The 18273-nt window shown below is 43.2% G+C and overlaps 1 protein-coding gene across 2 annotated transcripts in view; it reads left to right on the top strand.

Annotated features, from left to right (window-relative positions):
• IRF3 (interferon regulatory factor 3) overlaps nucleotides 1-18273 on the top strand; it is a 38704-nt gene that overhangs the window by 18127 nt on the left and 2304 nt on the right. The window contains exons 1-9 of one of the 2 annotated variants that reach the window (XM_033960220.1): nucleotides 4647-4764; nucleotides 5345-5518; nucleotides 8268-8451; nucleotides 8534-8595; nucleotides 8839-8884; nucleotides 10064-10231; nucleotides 10389-10484; nucleotides 10912-11280; nucleotides 11488-11612. In XM_033960220.1, coding sequence (XP_033816111.1) covers nucleotides 5354-5518; nucleotides 8268-8451; nucleotides 8534-8595; nucleotides 8839-8884; nucleotides 10064-10231; nucleotides 10389-10484; nucleotides 10912-11280; nucleotides 11488-11612 — 1215 coding nt within the window. In that variant the 5' untranslated portion in view covers nucleotides 4647-4764; nucleotides 5345-5353. Of the gene's footprint in view, nucleotides 1-4646; nucleotides 4765-5344; nucleotides 5519-8267; nucleotides 8452-8533; nucleotides 8596-8838; nucleotides 8885-10063; nucleotides 10232-10388; nucleotides 10485-10911; nucleotides 11281-11487; nucleotides 11613-18273 lie in introns of those variants that run through there. The other variant, XM_033960221.1, reaches the window with a different exon arrangement.

Below are 18273 nucleotides of genomic sequence, written 5' to 3'. Positions count from 1 at the left end.
TTAAAAACGCAGCTTTTTGTCAATGCCTTCCTATGCTAACGTTTCAGTACTCTCTTCAGTTTCTTTGACAAAGCCCTTTAAATCTCTATAGGCTTTGGGGCCATTAGCACGGCTTTGTAAAAGAGGTCCATAGTGTTAAAAATATTTTTGTCTTGAATTTATTATTCAATGCTTTTCTGCATTTTAATTGTTGAAATTATGATTTGAAAATGCCTGTATTGATATTATGATTTGATAATGTTTGTTTTTGATATTGTATTATTTTTCCCTGGGGGAATGGGAAATTTATGTTTGTCCATTGTTTGTATCGTATGTTTAGCGACGAAAGGGTGAGCAGGATAATATGTATGTAACCAATGTGTAAACCGCGTAGTTTTACGTGGTATATAACTGGTTAAATAAATATATAAAATAAATATTATGCCTCCTGAAGTACCCCATCACATTGCAACTGTGTCCCTTCCTCCCAAAATACCCTTTACACTGTAACTGTGACCCCTCCCTCATAGGGTTCCCAGTCCTCTGTTTTGTAGCCTCTTTTGACTTTTTACTGACAAAGTCGCTACCTGAGGCTGATATCGAGAAGTGAAAGGGCACTGATTAATTTTCATATCAAGTCGTACTTCATAACATGAAGTTATGGTTGAAAATCTGGTTTGTGGTTAGATTCAGGTCAGGTGCTTGTGTGGATGGATCAGCTGGAACACAGGGAGCTGATTACGCCAAGTATCACACTCATGGCTGAATTTGAAAACCGTTTCCTGACATAGGACATGGTATTTATAACTAGAGTGACACAATTAAACCTTTAATTTAATCACGTAAATCTCGCAGATATTGAGCCCTCTATGTTGTGAAGTTTATTTGATTCTATTGTAGTATTATCCATGTTTATTCATTTTAAATCTCCATTAGTAGTGGAGTCCCTCAGGGTTCGGTGCTGGGGCCGATCCTGTTCAATATGTTTGTGAATGACATTGCTGAAGGGTTAGAAGGAAAAGTGTGCCTTTTTGCAGATGATACCAAGATTTGTAACGGAGTAGACACCGAAGAGGGAGTGGAAAGTATGAAAAAGGATCTGCAAAAGTTAGAGGAATGGTCTAATGCCTGGCAACTAAAATTCAATGCAAAGAAATGCAGAGTAATGCATTTGGGGATTAATAATCGAAAGGAACCGTATATGCTGGGAGGTGAGAAGCTGATATGCACGGATGAGGAGAGGGACCTTAGGGTGATAGTGTCCGAAGATCTAAAGGCGAAAAAACAGTGTGACAAGGCAGTTGCTGCTGCCAGAAGGATGCTGGACTGTATAAAGAGAGGCGTAGCCAGTAAAAGGAAGAAGGTGTTGATGCCCCTGTACAGGTCATTGGTGAGGCCCCACTTGGAGTATTGTGTTTAGTTTTGGAGACCGTATCTGGCGAAGGACGTAAGAAGACTTGAGGCGGTCCAGAGGAGGGCGACGAAAATGATAGGAGGCTTGCGCCAGAAGACGGATGAGGAAAGACTGGAAGCCCTGAATATGTATACCCTAGAGGAAAGGAGGGACAGGGGAGATATGATTCAGACATTCAAATACTTGAAGGGTATTAACGTAGAACAAAATCTTTTCCAGAGAAAGGAAAATGGTAAAACCAGAGGACATAATTTGAGGTTGAGGGGTGGTAGATTCAAAGGCAATGTTAGGAAATTCTACTTTACGGAGAGGATGCCTGGAATGCGCTCCCGAGAGAGGTGGTGGAGAGGAAAACGGTGATGGAGTTCAAAGAAGCATGGGATGAACACAGAGGATCTAGAATCAGAAAATAATAGTAAATATTGAACTAAGGCCAGTACTGGGCAGACTTGCACGGTCTGTGTCTGTGTATAGCTGTTTGGTGGGGAATGGGCTGAGGAGGGCTTCAGTGGCTGGGAGGGTGTAGATGGGCTGGAGTAGATTTTTACGGAGATTTCGGCAGTTGGAACCCAAGCACAGTACCAGGTAGAGCTTTGGATTCTTGCCCAGAAATAGCTAAGAAAAAAAATTAAAAATTTAAATTGAATCAGGTTGGGCAGACTGGATGGACCATTCGGGTCTTTATCTGCTGTCATCTACTATGTTACTATGTTATAAATTCAAATTTGATCTCCAAAATCAGGAAGTAGGCCATCCCACACCATGGACCATGACCTGAGATTAAGTACTTCTGGGTATTTTAAATCTGATAATGCTTGGAGCAGCAAGCAGGGCTAGAAAGGTCCAAAGAGCGACCAAGATTATAAAGGGGATGGAACTCCTCTCGTATGAGGAAAAACTAGAGAGGTTAGGGCTCTTCAGCTTTGAAAAGAGACGGCTGATGGGAGATATGGCTGAAGTCTGCAAAATCCCAAGTGGTGTGGAACAGGTACAAGTGGATCCATTTTTTTTTTTACTCCAACAAAAATTGCAAAGACTAGGAGACAACTCGATAAAGTTAAAGGGAGATACTTTTAAAATCAATAGGAGGAAATATTTTTTTCTTTTTCTTTTTTAAATGTACTTTATTAGCAGTGGTGGAATGCATGCAAACGCAAATACCATCAAAGTAGGACACTCAAGAAAACAAACAGGTATAACAATGGCGATATAAACTAGAAATAAGGATAACCTATCGCAATAAACAATAACACCATACATGAATCAGTTCATGGTCTATGAAACCCTTGCAGTAAATAGACTATGAAATGATGCATTCCTCCACCCTTCTAAAGAGAGAAGAAAGACATTTCCCAAAGAGAAGAGAGAAAACCAGAAGCTTATCTATTTTACATTACATTACATTAGGGATTTCTATTCCACCATTACCTTGCAGTTCAAGGCAGATTACAAAAGAATTGATGTATTACAACAAGAACTTACAAAAAAAAAAAAAATTGGTCATTTTCAAAAAGAGTAAGAAATGGGTAAGGTTATTTGTTTGGGGTAGTTGGCTTTAGTGAGAGGTGGAGTTTGAGACTTGCGGTATTATTTCTTTTTTCAGAGTTTTCTTGAAGAGTATGGTCTTTATTTTTTTTCTAAAAGTCTTGAAGTCAAGGGATGCCGTCAGTAGATTGGCAATTTGGTTGTCTAGTTTGGCTGCTTGAGTGGCCAGAGGCCATCATATAGTTTTTTCCGTTTGACCTCCTTAATTGGGGGATATGAGAATGGGGTGTGAGTTTTCCTATGTCTGATTGCAGTGTTGTGGATGAGGCGATTATTCAGGTAGTTTGGACTGTCTCGTATAAAGTCTTAAATAGTAGGCAGTAGAATTTAAATTGTATTCTTGCTGGGATCGGAAGCCAGTGCGATTGGAGATATGCTTCTGTAATGTGATCATGTTTCTTTAATGAGTAGATAAGTCTTAGTGCTGTGTTTTGGATAGTTTGTAGTTGTTTTGTTATGGTTGTAGGGCATGGGAGGTAGAGGATATTACAGTAGTCAAGTAGGCCTAGTATTAAGGACTGAACTATGAGCTGGAATTGAGTTTTCTCGAAGAATTTCCGAACTTGTCTTAAGTTTCTCATGACTAAGAATGACTTTTGTATTGTTTTATTGATTTGCGGTTGCATGGTGCAGCATCTGTCGATAGTTATTCCTAGCAGTTTTAGGGTGGTTTGTATGGGGTAGTTGATTGCGTTGATTTCAATGTTGGTTATGGTTGGTATTTTGTTGTTTTCTAGGAGGATGAATTTCGTTTTATCTGGGTTCAATTTCAGTTTGTGATCTTTCATCCAAGTTGCTATTGATTTTAGTATAAATAATCTGTATTGTGCATACTTTGTTTGAATGAGTTAGGGTCGTACTTTGTCAGTTAGTATCTTTTATTGAATTGTGTTATTTCCTTTTATAAGACACTGTTATCTGGCTCTGTATTTTAAATACTTTGTAATTTATTGTGTAAACCGCCAAGAACTGATGGTGTGGTGGTATACAAAAATAAACTATTATTATGAATAAGAGACAACAAATTAGATATAGAACATGTAGACACAAACTGAGCTGGAAACCCTGAGATGTCAGAGCAGAAAAAGAGAAAGAGAAATGCATTTCCTTCTGTACTGAGCAAAATTCAAAGAAAGAAGTGGAATTTCTCCAAAGAGAAGAAAGAAAAACATAGAAGAGACTAGAAATTAGAGAAATAGAAACAAGCAGACACAAAGTGAGCTGGAATTCCCAAGATGTCAGTCTCATCTGCAGTGCCAGAGCGAGAAAGTGAAGGAGAAATGCATTTCCTCTTGTACTGAGCAAAATCCATAGAGAGAAGAGAAAGAAGTCCCAAGACTTCCCTGCAAAGCATGAGCGTAAATCCGTGGTGGTGGTGGTGGGGGGGGGGGGGGGGGGGGGAGAGAGAAAGGCACAAAAGAATGGCTACAGGAGGAAACTGCAGCTGATGAACTGGACCATTTGCTCTTCCTCTCCTGCCCTCCGACACACAGATGAAGGCTGCAGAGGGGCTGCTGCCCTATGCTTCAGGGTCCTGTGTTTACAAGGTGTAAACCTGGTACTGTATTAGGAGCCGCCACCCCCCTCCAAACTCCCCTCTGTGGGTACCAGTCTGAGATCCAGCCCAGTGCTGCTGGTGATGGGGAGTTTCCCCTGCATGGGGCAGGGCTTCTGCCCTCACGTGGTTGATGAGAATCGAAAGAGAAAGAGGAAAAGGGGAGGAGAGAAAGAAGTGAAGTGGAGCAGAGCACCAGGAAAAGAGGGTAAATCCCAGGGAGCAGAGCAAGGACAGTGCAAAAACCCAGGGAGAGACCCAGGGACAGCAGGTGAGCATCAGGGGCTGCAGAGAGAGAGAAAGTACTGGATATAGATATATGTCTGTGTATGAAAGAGAGAGCGATAGACAGACAGACCTTTATAAATACAATTGTAGTTCTGCCCTTTCTTCCCTTATGTTCCTGTTAGTTTGTATGTCAGTATGTCAAACCTATTTAATTAACTATGTAAACACCTTTCTCTCCCTTTTTTATCTGTAAATCGCTTAGCAAATTAAATTAAGCGATTCAATAAGTTAAAAATAAACTTGAAACAAGCAGAGTGTCTGTGTGAATCAGAGCGGGAGAGACTGCTTAAAGCCTTTTCTGAAAAAAGCACTAGATATGCTTGGTTGGATATATAACGCTTAATTGTGTGTGAGAGTACTTGGTATATGTGAATGTGAGTGTAGTTAAAGGCTGTTTATACTCTTTATTAAGTTCCATTAAACTCCATTCACTGACACAATCAGTTTTGAATGTAAGTAGTTTTGCACTCGAGCAGTCACCAGGATACAATAAGAGCCTGATGAGAGCCTGAAGGCATCGCTCTCTGTGCTGCTCACACATCTTTCTGTTTCTCCTCTTTCAGCCTCCTGCAATGAGCTCCCAGAAGCCCCGAATTCTCCCCTGGCTCATCAAGCAGATTAATAGCCAGAATTTTCCGGGTCTTTGCTGGATCAACCCGGAGCAGACAGAATTCAGAGTCCCCTGGAAGCACGGACTGAGGCACGACTGCTCCGAAGAGGATATCCAGATCTTCAAGGTGTGACAGCAAGGCAGGGAGCTACACCTACCTCCCTAGCTCTTCTCTGTCACACAGAGCTCCTGTCCCTACCCTTCCTCTCTCTAATACCAACTAAGCATGTGTGGAAAATTGGTGAATTATAAATCACTGTTCCCTCTAAGCTGAGCAGGTGTCCTCCAGCTGCATTGCTACCACTAGGGGGTGGAATATTTTCAGTCGCTAAGGACAGGTATGTTCCCTGGAGTCCTGCAGAACTTGCCTGTCCCTCACAATTGAAAAATGTGACAGTAAAACAGCACCCTCTATTGGTGAGACTGTGGGTGGAGGACTCCTGCTCAGCTTAGAGGGTAAACAGCATCTAATTTTGAATTTCAGAAAAAGGAGCACAGATTGAGACATCCAGCTTTTACTTCCATTGAAAGGGATGGAAGGAAAACCCGGGTGTCTCAATCCGTCCTCCTTTTTCTGTAACCCTTTTTTAGAGGACTCCTTTTTAGAGAACATGGCCGGATGGCTTTTCAAAACCCAGTACTTTGTCCGGGAGGGCGTCTGCGCATGTGCACATACGTGTGATATCTTTTTTCTTAAAGGACCCACGGCCACAAAAGGGCATCCGCTGTAAATCAGGGGCAGGAAATTTCATGGCAAAACACCAGGAAGTATTTCTTCACCAAAAGGGTGAATGATCTTCCACTGCAGGTAATTGAGGCCAGCAGCGTGCCAGATTTTAAGAAAAAAAATGGGATAGGCATGTGGGATCTCTTGAGGGTGGGTCATTAGAGTGGGCAGACTTGATGGGCCGTGGCCCTTTTCTGCCGTCATTTTCTATGTTTCTATCATGTCACACATGCACAGATGCCCTCCCGAGGCGGCTCCGAGCATGAGAACAGGTTGAGGGGGGCAGGGCTAGGGCAGAATAGGGCATGCTGGGGGGTGGAGCTATTAGTAAAATCTGATAACCCTACCTAGACATATTGTTTCAGTTTAATTTTCTTACAAAGATGCATGCTGGATTCCAAATTGGTAGTTTTCTGTCCTAGATCTTCAGTTTTGTGCTGAGAAATATTTAGCTTTGCTTTAAGGCTTTCCAGCATTTTTTTGCATATCTCTGGTAAGCTCTAACTGTGTTTTAAGCATGTCTGTATCTCCTTCAGGATTGGACTTTGTACTTTCGGTTTGTCCTTTTCAGCCATTTTGTTAGGGGTCAAAGGTGCTGTTTTCTGCCTTTTTAGTCCAGAAGAAACATGAGTATTGCTGGTCTGATTTAGAATTCTTGGTCCCAGCCGTGACAGAAAAGAAGGGACATTATTTTTTTGGGTAGATTTGATGAAAAAATCCAGTTATTGTTTTTTAGCAAAATAGTCTCTGTTCACAGGAGTTCTCACACCATGCTTCTGTCCAGGTCAAGCTCCTCCCCCACCCTAGACATATTGTTTCTCGTTTATTAGACTTTTATCTAGGCAGTGTACAAATTAATAAAAAAAAGAACTCCATTGATTGGAAAGGAAAGAGGAAGCATCCATATCCCTTAATTTACACAAAGGCTTCTGCTGCTACGTAAATCTATTTCAGTTGGCCAACTGCAGAAGTCTATGGCGAGATAGCCAAGGTGAAATAATGAATTTTAAGGAGGGACTTAAATTTAGAAAATAATAATTCTGCGTTAATCTGTGGGGGAAAGGTCAGGCCACAATTTCGGTAACAAAAAGGAAAATGCTGAATGAGGTGGTGTGTCATAAAAGGCTGTTTTGGGGGTTAGGCGGGAGTCTAGGATTATCATATGGCTCCAGAAAAAGGAGGGCGGATTGAGACATCCAGGTTTTACTTCCATTGCTTTCAGTATAAGTTAAGACCAGATGTCTCTATCTGCCCTCCTTATTTCCAGAGCCATATGGTAACCGTAGAAGGGACTAACCTATGAGAATTAATGGAGCGGAGTGACCTGGAAGGGGTGTAAGGTGTAATGAGAGGACAGGTACAAGGGCTCGTCTGAATGGTAAATCTGGTGGGTTAAAATGAGAATTTTTAAAGCAAATATGGTAGTTGATAGGAAGCCAGTGAAAAATGGATGAATAATGGGGTAACATGAATGCATTTTTCAGCCTTAAAGAATACTCTGGCGGCAGTGTTGTGCAGAGTTTTTGGGAGCCCCAAATACATGGTATTGCAATAACCAGTATGGGGAATTAGCAACACGTGGCGAGGAGTGGGGAAGAGACCGGAAATCCAGGAAGTAATGTAGATGGCAAATCCCATCTGGAGCAGTTCAGAGATTTGTCTCGTCTTGAATGATAATTGTGTCCCCAACCTTACCCCAAGAAATTTGAAACTCGTTGCTGGGGGCGATAGTAATCCAGGGTGTCACAGTGTTAGTACGAGTGACGAAACTGAGCAGTCCCGTCCACATGGAGCTTACAGTCTAACGAAGACACATAAGTCAACGCCCTCTATAACACCTTCCCTGTTTCATCCCCCTGTCCACCTTTCTATAACACTCCTCTGCAGATTCCTCTTTCCCTGTAGGTCCTTTTCTGCTGTCCCTCTCTGTAATACCTCCTCACCTTCCTCCTCTCTCTATAAATACTCAGCTGGGTTCAATTTCCACTTCAGCTCCTTGTGACTCTGAGCAAGTCACTTAATCCTCTTTAGCCCCCGGTATAAAATAAGGACCTGTATAAAACTGCTTTGAGTGTAACCATAGAAAGGCCCATCCCCTTCTTTGAAACTCCCCTTCCTCACATCACACACTGCCATTGCTTTTCTCCAGGCCTGGGCCATAGCGAGTGGCGCTTTCAATCCTAGAACAGACCACCCGAAACCTTCGGATTGGAAGAGGAATTTCCGATCTGCACTGAACAGAAAGACAAGCATTCAAGTGAAGGAAGACCACAGCTCAGATTCAAATGACCCCCACAAGGTCTACCAAATTCTTGGAGGCAACGACTCACAAAGTAAGGGCCCGGCCTCGCCTTTCAGCTGAGCAGCCATTACATTTCTCCAGCCTCCATCACCTTCTGCTCTTCTTTTCCACAGGTCCAGATTCAGTTGTGGCTCCAGAGCTGTTTGGCAGGAGCGGTCCTTCTCATCTGTGCATGGTAAGGAGCTGGGGTGAAGGTATTGGTAGTGATAGATGGAAGTTACGTTACCCTGAACGGTGAGTTGCTGGTGGGTGATGCAGATAGCTGATGGTGAGACACACCAGAGTGATGCATCGTAGGCTACAGCTGATGGTAACCACAGGGTCGTGGGATGCAGGTGATCAGACATTGCAGGGTGAAGGCGTAATTCTACTCTTAACTGTAGCACTTTGGGCATTGATCTTTTGGGACTCTCCACAGGAGGAAAACTTGGAGTCGGAGCTGAACCAGGTGGATCCTGGGATAGGTACGTACTCAGAAGGGGAAGAGATTGGCACCCTGGTTTGATGTAAGAAGGAAGCAAGCACCATAAAGTCAGGGAGATAGGAAGAGAAAGAGGCTGCACTCTGATGTCAAGAAGCCAAACCCATGATATTATGGAAGGCGCTTAGACCCCTGGTTTTGGGGTAAGAAGAGAGAAGTCACAGCATTGATATTAGGGAGAGGGATGCGAGTAGGGTTGCCAACTGGATCCAGAGTCACTGGGCAGAGTTGATTCAGTCCTGGGTTTACCCCCTATTGCATGCTGGGACTTGTAGTTCTGATTTTCCTCCCTAGGTAGGCCCAGGACTGTTGGGCGAAGCTGGTTCCAGTTGTCAACCTTAGGCATGAATCGAACAAACTAAAAAATTCTACAGGAACCGAAACACACCTTGGAATCCCTATGGGTGTAAATTCCCTGTGTAAAGGGGAAAAGGATAATGACAGGAGTGTTATCAGAAAACAGGCAGCTAACAAACTGAGTAACACAGTAATAATAGGTGATTTCAATTACCTCCCATAAGAAAACAAACAAAAAAATTAGGTTCAATCACAGCTTTATCCAAAAACAATAATAATATGGTTAAGACAACACTTAGCTTTTCTCCTTATAATGACTGATCACTATCTAATATGCTCTCTAAAATCTATTTGTTAACGTAAATAACTGATCCCAAATCTTACTGTAAGCCACAATGATTACTTCTTGAAAATTGCGGGATATAGGAAATTATATGGTATCCCTCTGTGTTAATTCCTTAATTTAAAAATCCTAAGAATAAAACAGAAGCCATTCATATCATCAGTTTCTTAGTCTTAGGAAGGCAGGCCAGGGGAAAAAAACCCACCATTGCCAGTTGGTGGAGAAAAACTGACCAGATATTGTGTGGTAGAAGCAGTTAGCTTAGCAGGATTTTTAAAAAGCGTGGATAATTTCTTAAAAGAAAAATCCATAATATTTCTAGGTTAAGCAGCATAAAATCTGTTTTACTGTTTTGGGATCTTGCCAGGTTCTTATAACCTGGACTGGCCAGCGTTGGATACAGGATACTGGGTTTGATGGACCTTTGGTCTTTCCCAATTTGGCAAAGCTTATATTCTCAGGTTTTTTCAGGTCTTCTGATCTTCTACTCACTGGTCTTCCATAACGTGTGTCTGTTTTTAGAGCTGTACCATGAGCCTGCTTGTCGAGACACTGCATTCCTGGACCTCTCAGCCCTGGAAACCTCACTCCCCCTGGACAGTGGCACAGGGGCGCTGGCATATACATATACCTTTCTGGAGCAACCACCCATCCATACCACGATGGCAGCCAGCCCTGGGGAAAACCCAGGTTAATATTTCTGCCATGTCTGGTCCTCCATTACCATCCTTCTGCAGAGTAAATGGTGAAGGGGTGCAGGGTCATGAGATACAGATGATGGTACACTCCTGGGTGATGGGTCGCACTGCACCTGTAGCCTGACCTGCTTTCTGTTTCTCTATTACAGAAACATCTTTGGACATCAATTCACCTCTCCCACTGCAGGACGTGGCTTCCCCCCAGACAAACCCCCTGGAGCAGTTCTTCCCTAACCAGAGCCTTGGTGAGTGTATATTTTCCCTGCTTCAGATACCTTCCTTCAGCACTGAAACCCATCCCAACCATGTTCCCTCCTGAAAAGCTGCCTGCTCACTCTTTCTCTTGAGGTTGAGGAGAAAGTGATGGCCCTGTGCACCATCCCTCAAACACATTTCTGCAACTTCTTAATTTTGAAAATAGTAGAAGGGGGGTGGGAGGGTATTGGAGAGTTATTTGGAAAATTAATATCAGGGAGGGGGGGGAGGGATTATTATTTATATAAAGACATTGCTGATAAGATTTTCAAGTGATTTGTTAATTTATTGATATGTGTATTGTACACTTGTTGAAAGATGAAAAAATGAATAAATAATTTAAAAAAAAAAAAAAAAAATATTGAAAACATGGAGCTGGCCAAACCTCACCTGACTTCTATTCTTTCCTGAATCCAGAGACAGACTTTGAAGTCAAAGTGTTTTACCGTGGCAAAGAAGTGAAGGAAACGGTGGTGAGAAACATGCATGGCTTACGGCTAGCGTCCTGCCAGTCCAATTGCCCTCTTCAGAATCTCGAGGACGTGGTGTTGCCAGATCCCTCCACCTTGCTAAATGATCAGAAGGCTGTGGAAACCATTCAGAAGTTACTAAGGAACCTGGAGGAGGGGGTGTTCCTGGAAGTGCAGGGTGCAGCCATCTGTGGGAGAAGGCAGGGGAAGTGCCACGCATACTGGGCAATGACAGAAACCCCAAACGAAGTAGAACCCAACATCATCGCCAAGGAGGGATACTCTGTGTTGTACACAATCCACCAATTTATTTCAGGTAAACTTTCTTCATCTCACCTCTTTCTACAGTAACTCACCTTGCCTCATTTCAGCAGTGAAACCCTATACTATACTCTGCAGAGATCCCGAAGGATTCATAGCAGGTTCTGGAGTAAGTTTGATCTGTCCTTCCACTGATCTCATAGCCTCTGTCTCTTCCTTTGCTGTGCTTTACTTCACTCACTCTGTGTCCTGTTCCCCTCAGATCTGATTGCATTCATCAATCACACGAGGCTGGAATCTCCACTCTACTCCATGTGGCTGTGCCTAGGAGAAAATTGGCCAGACCCCAAACGAAAATCTTGGAAGAAGAAGCTGATCATGGTGCAGGTAAAGATGATTTCACTTTCATCATCATCATCATCGGAGCCCTTTACCTGTCCAAGACTCATCGAAATGGAATCCCATTCTCTGAAATGGGAAAGCCTCATTTTCCTGCTCTCTTTCCCATGCACTTCAGCACTCTCCTTCACACTATCACCCCAAAATCTTGCTCAGTGCAGATCAGCTCTTCACCCTGAAATCGGCCCAGAGGAAGGCTACTAAAATGGTGTATGGGGACAGACTTAAAGATCTCAATCTGTAGACTTTGGAGGAAAGGCAGGAGAGAGGAGATATGATGGAGATGTTTAAATACCTACGTAATGTAAATGTGCATGAGTCGAGTCTCTTTCATTTGAAAGCAAACTCTGCAATGAGAGGGCATAGGATGAAGTTACATTACATTACATTACATTACATTAGGGATTTCTATTCCGCCATTACCTTGCGGTTCAAGGCGGATTACAAAAGGTTAATTTAAAAAAGCAGAGTTACAATGATTAGCTAGAGAGGTAAGTTGTAGATCTTATAAACATTTAACGTGTTGTTGTGGGTGAGGTGGTTTGTAAAAGAATTAAAAGGTGGTCACAGTGGAGGTTCTTTTGTTAAGAGGTGAATAGGCTCCGGAATAATCTGAGGAAATACTTTTTTATGGAAAGGGTGGTAGATGCGTGGAACGGTCTCCCAGAAGAGATGGTGGAAACAGAGACTGTGTCTGATTTCAAAAAAGAGCCACGTGGGATCTCTCAGAGATTTTAGAATGTTGCCCGAGTAAGACCTGGGCTTCAATGTCTCTCTCTCATATTTTTAGTTCTATTTCATTTTATTTTGTTGGTTTCTACTTTATTTATCCTTTCGTCTACCTTATTCATAGTTTTACAGGGTTCTGATCTTCTTCTCAGGTCACCCAATTTACAAATTCACTGTTATAAATTCACAGCTTTACTGTGTTTATTGCGTTTGTTGGGAAGGGGGGGGGCGGCATCTCTGTGAAAATAAAAAGTTAAAACTCCCCAAAACTCTCTTCACATGATGTCCACCTGGAAAGGCCTTATTGCCTCAGACCCTGCCACTCACTAACATAACATAAATCTTTATATACCATGAAAGTCTCAGTTCGAGGCGGTTTATAGGAAAAATGGCTGAGGAGAATCAGTGAACTACAGCAATGGAGAGAGGACTGAAAATTGTATACCAGGGGTCCATCATGCCCAGCAGTCCGCGCCTGCGGCAGCCCCCCAGGTCCTTGACCTGTAAGTGATCCTTTACCTAAATCTTTTATTCCCTAATCATTTAATATCCTGTATAGTAATCCTCTATCTATACCATTCAATCCCCTTCTTCAGGAAAACCTGTCATACGCTGAAAGATTGGAGAAGCTGGGTCTCTTTTCCCTGGAGAAGAGGAGACTTAGAGGGGATATGATAGAGACTTATAAGATCATAGAAACATAGAAACATATAGAAACATAGAAACATAGAAATAGACGGCAGATAAGGGCCCACGGCCCATCTAGTCTGCCCACCTTAATGTCCCTCCCCTACCTTTGCCCTGTGAAGAGATCCCATGTGCCGATCCCATTTGGCCTTAAAATCAGGCACGCTGCTGGCCTCAATCACCTGTAGTGGAAGACTATTCCAGCAATCAACCACTCTTTCAGTGAAAAAGAATTTCCTGGTGTCACCTCGTAGTTTCCCGCCCCTGATTTTCAACAGATGCCCTCTTGTTGTCGTGGGACCCTTGAAAAAGAAGATATCTTCCTCCGCCTCGATGCGGCCCGTAAGATACTTAAACGTCTCGATCATGTCCCCCCTCTCTCTGTGCTCCTCGAGCGAGTATAGCTGTAATTTGTCAAGCCGTTTTTCGTATGGTAGATCCTTGAGTCCCGAGACCATCCGGGTGGCCATTCTTTGCATCATGAAGGGCATAGAGAGAGTAGAGAGGGACAGATTCTTCAAACTTTCAAAAAATAAAAAAACAAGAGGGCACTTGGAAAAGTTGATAGGGGACAGATTCAAAACAAATACTAGGAAGTTCTTTTTTACCCAACGTGTGGTGGACACCTGGAATGCGCTTCCAGAGGATGTTATAGGGCAGAGTACGGTACTGGGGTTTAAGAAGGGATTGGACAATTTCCTACTGGAAAAGGGGATAGAGGGGTATAGATAGAGGATTACTGCACAGGTTCTGGACCTGTTGGGCCACCGCGTGAGCGGACTGCTGGGCATGATGGACCTCGGGTCTGACCCAGCAGAAGCATTTCTTATGTTCTTATATGTTCAGGAAATCATCCAATCCCTGTTTGAAACTCAATATCATACTCTGTCCTATCACCTCTTCTGGAAGTGCATTCTGGGTGTCTACCACCATCTGAGTGAAGAAGAACTTCTTAGCATTTGTTCTGAATCTGTCTCCTTTCAATTTTTCTGAATGCCGTCTTGTTTTTGTTGTCCCCGCTAGTCTGAAGAATCTGTCCCTCTCTACCTTCTCTATTCCTTTCATGATCTTATAAGTTTCTATCATGTCCCCTCTAAGTCTCTGCTTTTCCAGGGAAAAGAGTCCCAGCTTCTCTAGCCTTTCAGCATATGAAAGGTTCTTCTCTGGACCCTCTCGAGTATCGCCATATCCTTCTTAAAGTACAGCAACCAGTATTGATTGCATAGAGGGAAGTTAAGCAGAGTTTTATTAGGAGGGAGATAGATAAATAGGTAGGAATGTTCATAGTCTTAGAGCAACAATGTGGAATAGAATTAGTGGGTAAGGAGTCTTTTCACGGAAAATTAAGATGAGTCGTCCTGTTATGGGGAAGAAGAGCATTTTTACTAAAAGTCTCCATTACTTTTCCTACTGGTTTCCCACCTCTTCTGTTGCCATTTTTTTTTTTTTTTTAAGGAAGCCACATTTCCCCTTCTCAGCCTCTATGAGACCAGTCCATCCCTGGAGATCCTTGAACGATTTTCTTTAGCAGACTTTCTAGAACCGTTCCGAGCTCCCTTGGTATCCCGGGACGTATCCTATCTAGCCCCGTGGGTTTACCCACAAGCATACCACCTTATAAATGCTGTCATCCCTATTGCCTCCCTTATGTATCCATGCCAATAACACACAGTCCTTCATCAACATCTCCCGTTTTAACATCTCTCCTTCCAATAAACTCCACAGTCAGTGTTGCTTTAAAACATTAAACTGTGGTATTTAAAGTTATATTCAGCTTTTCAAACAAAAGTTCAGAATCCGGTCCTAGCTGTCAATAGCAGCAGTAACATGCCCTGCCATTACCAACATAAGAAAGTAAAGTAATAGCCTTGTAAGCGGACCCAGCGAGTGGCACTCATAGTGGACAAATGCAAAGTGATACACATTGGGTAGAATAACCCAAATCATGGTTACCAGATGCCAGGCTCTACGCCCAAGAAAAAGATCTGGGTGTCTTTGTAGACAGTACGCTGTAACCTTCCACCCAATGTGTGGCGGCAGCCATAACAGCAAACAAGATGCTAGGTATTATTTGAAAAGGGATGGTAAACAAGACTAAGAATGTTATAATGCCTCTGTATCGCTCCAATGTTGCGACCTCACCTTGAGTATTGTGTTCAGTTCTGGTCACCTAATCTCAAAAAAGGTACAGTAGAACTAGAAAAGGTTCAAAGAAGAGCAACCAAGATCATAAAAGGGATGGATCTCCTCTCGTATGAGGAAAGACTAAAGAGGTTAGGGCTTTTCAGCATGGAAAAGAGACGGCTGAGGGGAGATAGGATGGAAGTCTATAAAATCCTGAGTGGAGTAGAATGGGTACAAGTGGATCAAATTTTTTTTTTTTTTTTTACTTTACTTCATCAAAAATTACAAAGATTAGGGGGACACTTAAAGTTATAGGGAAATATTTTTAAAAACAATAGGGGAATTTTTTTTTTTTTCACTGAGAGAATGGTTAAGCTCTGGAACCATTGCCAGAAGATGCTATACCAGTAGTTAACATAGCTGGGTTTAAAAAAGAAGTTCCTGGAGGAAAAGCCCATAGTTTACTATGGAGACACATGGGGGATTCAAGACAAAGTTGGACAAGTTCCTGCTGAACCAGAACGTACGTAGGTAGGGCTAGTCTCAGTTAGGGCGCTGGCCTTTGACCAGACTGCTGGGCACGATGGACCACGGGTCTGACCCAGCAGCGGCAATTCTTATGTTCTTATGGGAAACCTTGGATTGGTAGCATGGAGTGTTGCTACTCTTTGGGTTTCTTCCAGGTACTTGTGTCCTGGATTGACCACCGTGAAGATGGGCTACCGGGCTAGATAGACCATTAGTCTGACCCAGTAATAATAGCGGTTTATATACCGCAGGATCATGAAGTTCTATACAGTTTACAATGATTATAAAAAAATGTTACAAATTGAGTAGAATTGACATAGTTAATATCTATTGTTTAGCAGTTCTAGAGATCTGGTATTGAGAGATTGTGTGAATCAGTTTCCTATGTACTTTAGGAACAGATATGTTTTCAGTTGTCTCCTAAATTTCATATATGTGTTGGCAAGTATACGTAGTTGTTTCAGATCGTTGCCCCATAATGCTGCTTGATAAGAGAGAAGATGTTGGTGATGAATTTTGAATTTACATCCTCTAACCGGGGAGGGGGGGGAAACAAAATTCAAGTTTGAGCTTCTTTTATGTCTATTGGTTGAAAAGGAGGATAGGTCGGTTATGTATTTGGGGGCTTGAAGCAAAAGCAGCCGAACTTGAACCTCACACGCGCCTACTCTTATGTTATGGTCTAGATTAGAACCTGCTTCTACAAGGGGGTCTGTCTTTCCTCATCCCCCCTCCACACACTTCTCTTTGTCTCCTTTCAATTTCATCAACCTACCCAGAAAAAGTCACCTCCCTTTACCTCTTTCGCCATCGTTTCTGCCACCTGCATTTGTGCCATCCTGATGTTTTACCCCTCTTGTTTGAGATTCTGGATACTTTATACAAATTTTTTCAAAGCCACTTTTTCTCCCTCTTTACCGACATGAAGATTCGTTGTCTTCCAGGACCTGGCCAAGGATTGTTATTCAGATGGCTGGACCAGAGAAGAAGGAGGGAGAGGGGAGGGGGTAATTTTTAGCACTATCACCATTCAAGTAAAAAACTTGATCAGAGCAGAACAATAAGGTCCCGGCGTGGTCACAGTTACAATGCTGGGACCAGGAGTAGAAATTTGGAAAGGCTGTATCTTCTTCAGCTTCAGGTAGGCTTGGGCCCCTGCAAACCCCCTAACAGCAGGCCTCAGGACTTCACCTGCTTCCCTCCCCCCTCCGCTTACATTCTGTAACCGGCTGGACTCCCAGTACTTGCACTGGTGTCTATCCTGTGTAACCACCAACTTCACTTCTCTTCTGTGCCTCCCTCCCAAAAGCTTTTCATTCTGTGGAAAATATCTCCTTCTAGTCCTGTATTAAGGCCTGCTGTAAAAGGGAGATAAGTTAGAAGTATCTCTTTTTCCCTCTTAGAGCAGGGTTTCTCAATCCAAAGCTCAAGAGATGCCCAGCTAGTGACGGTTTCAGGTAGTCTTGACATGCACTGCTGCGATTTTATTCAAACCTCACTCATGTATATTCACCAGGGAGTTCCCAAAACCCTCACAGGCTTGGTGCAGTGTTGGCACTCACAGGGAGCAGATCCTAGAGAGGGGAAGGGAGTAGAGCAGTGGTTCCCAGTCCTAATGCTAGAGGCATCCCAGCCAGTCAGGTTTTCAGGATATCCACAATGACTACTCAAGAGAGAAATTTAAATAGAAACATGATGGCCATTCCAGTCTGCCCATCTGCAGCATCCACTATCTCCTCCTCTTCCTAAGAGATACCACGTGTCTATCCTATGCTTTCTCTTTGTTTCCACCACCTCTACCGGGACATTATTCCACACATCTACCACCCTTTCTGTAAAAAGGTATTTCCTTAGATTACTCCTGAGCCTATCACCTCTTAACTTTGCCCTCTCATTCTGGAGCTTCCTTTCAAATGAAAGAAACTAGACTCATGCACATTTACGCCATGTTGGTATTTTAACATCTCTTATCTCCCCTCTCCTATCTTTCCTCCAATAGAGAATGATGTGGACAATTTGTCCCTGTTCCTGCGGGATCTATCTTCACCCCCACGAGTTCTGTTTCTGTCCCTGTCCCATCCCTGCAAGCTCTGTCCTCTTCTGCACCTACATGAGAACAGGAAGTTGCTGCAGAGGCTTCCGGAACAGGCTGATGGCAGCAGATTCATGTAGCTGACACTGCCAGCTGACACGAAGATTAAATTTCAGTGGGGGACTTGGAAGAGCCAGAGCTGGACAGAGCAAGCCTGTGCCATGGGATCCTGTTGAGGGAGGGGAGGATGGAAAGGGGGGAGGCAAAGAGAGACAGAAGTCCATGCTGGGGAGAGGTTTGGAGGGAGAGAGAAGCATGAAAAGAGTGTATAAGGATGGGAAGGGGGACTAAGTGGAGGGGGTGGGGCTGGGTCATATTTCCTCTTGACTCCACAAATATGATCACCCTATCTTCACCCCCATTAACAGATGACCCATCTACTGTTGTGTGCCGCAATTCACCTGGTTCACCATTTGGCCCATTGACTGGGTCTAGTTTCAATCCTGGTCCACATCACTTAACTCCATCTCTGTGAACATTTGACCCAGC

The sequence above is a fragment of the Geotrypetes seraphini genome, chromosome 10, assembly GCF_902459505.1.
Source record: "Geotrypetes seraphini chromosome 10, aGeoSer1.1, whole genome shotgun sequence".
Classification (NCBI taxonomy): domain Eukaryota; kingdom Metazoa; phylum Chordata; class Amphibia; order Gymnophiona; family Dermophiidae; genus Geotrypetes; species Geotrypetes seraphini.
The sequence above is the reverse complement of the archived record's forward strand: the minus strand, read 5'-3'. Positions and strand labels throughout refer to the sequence as shown.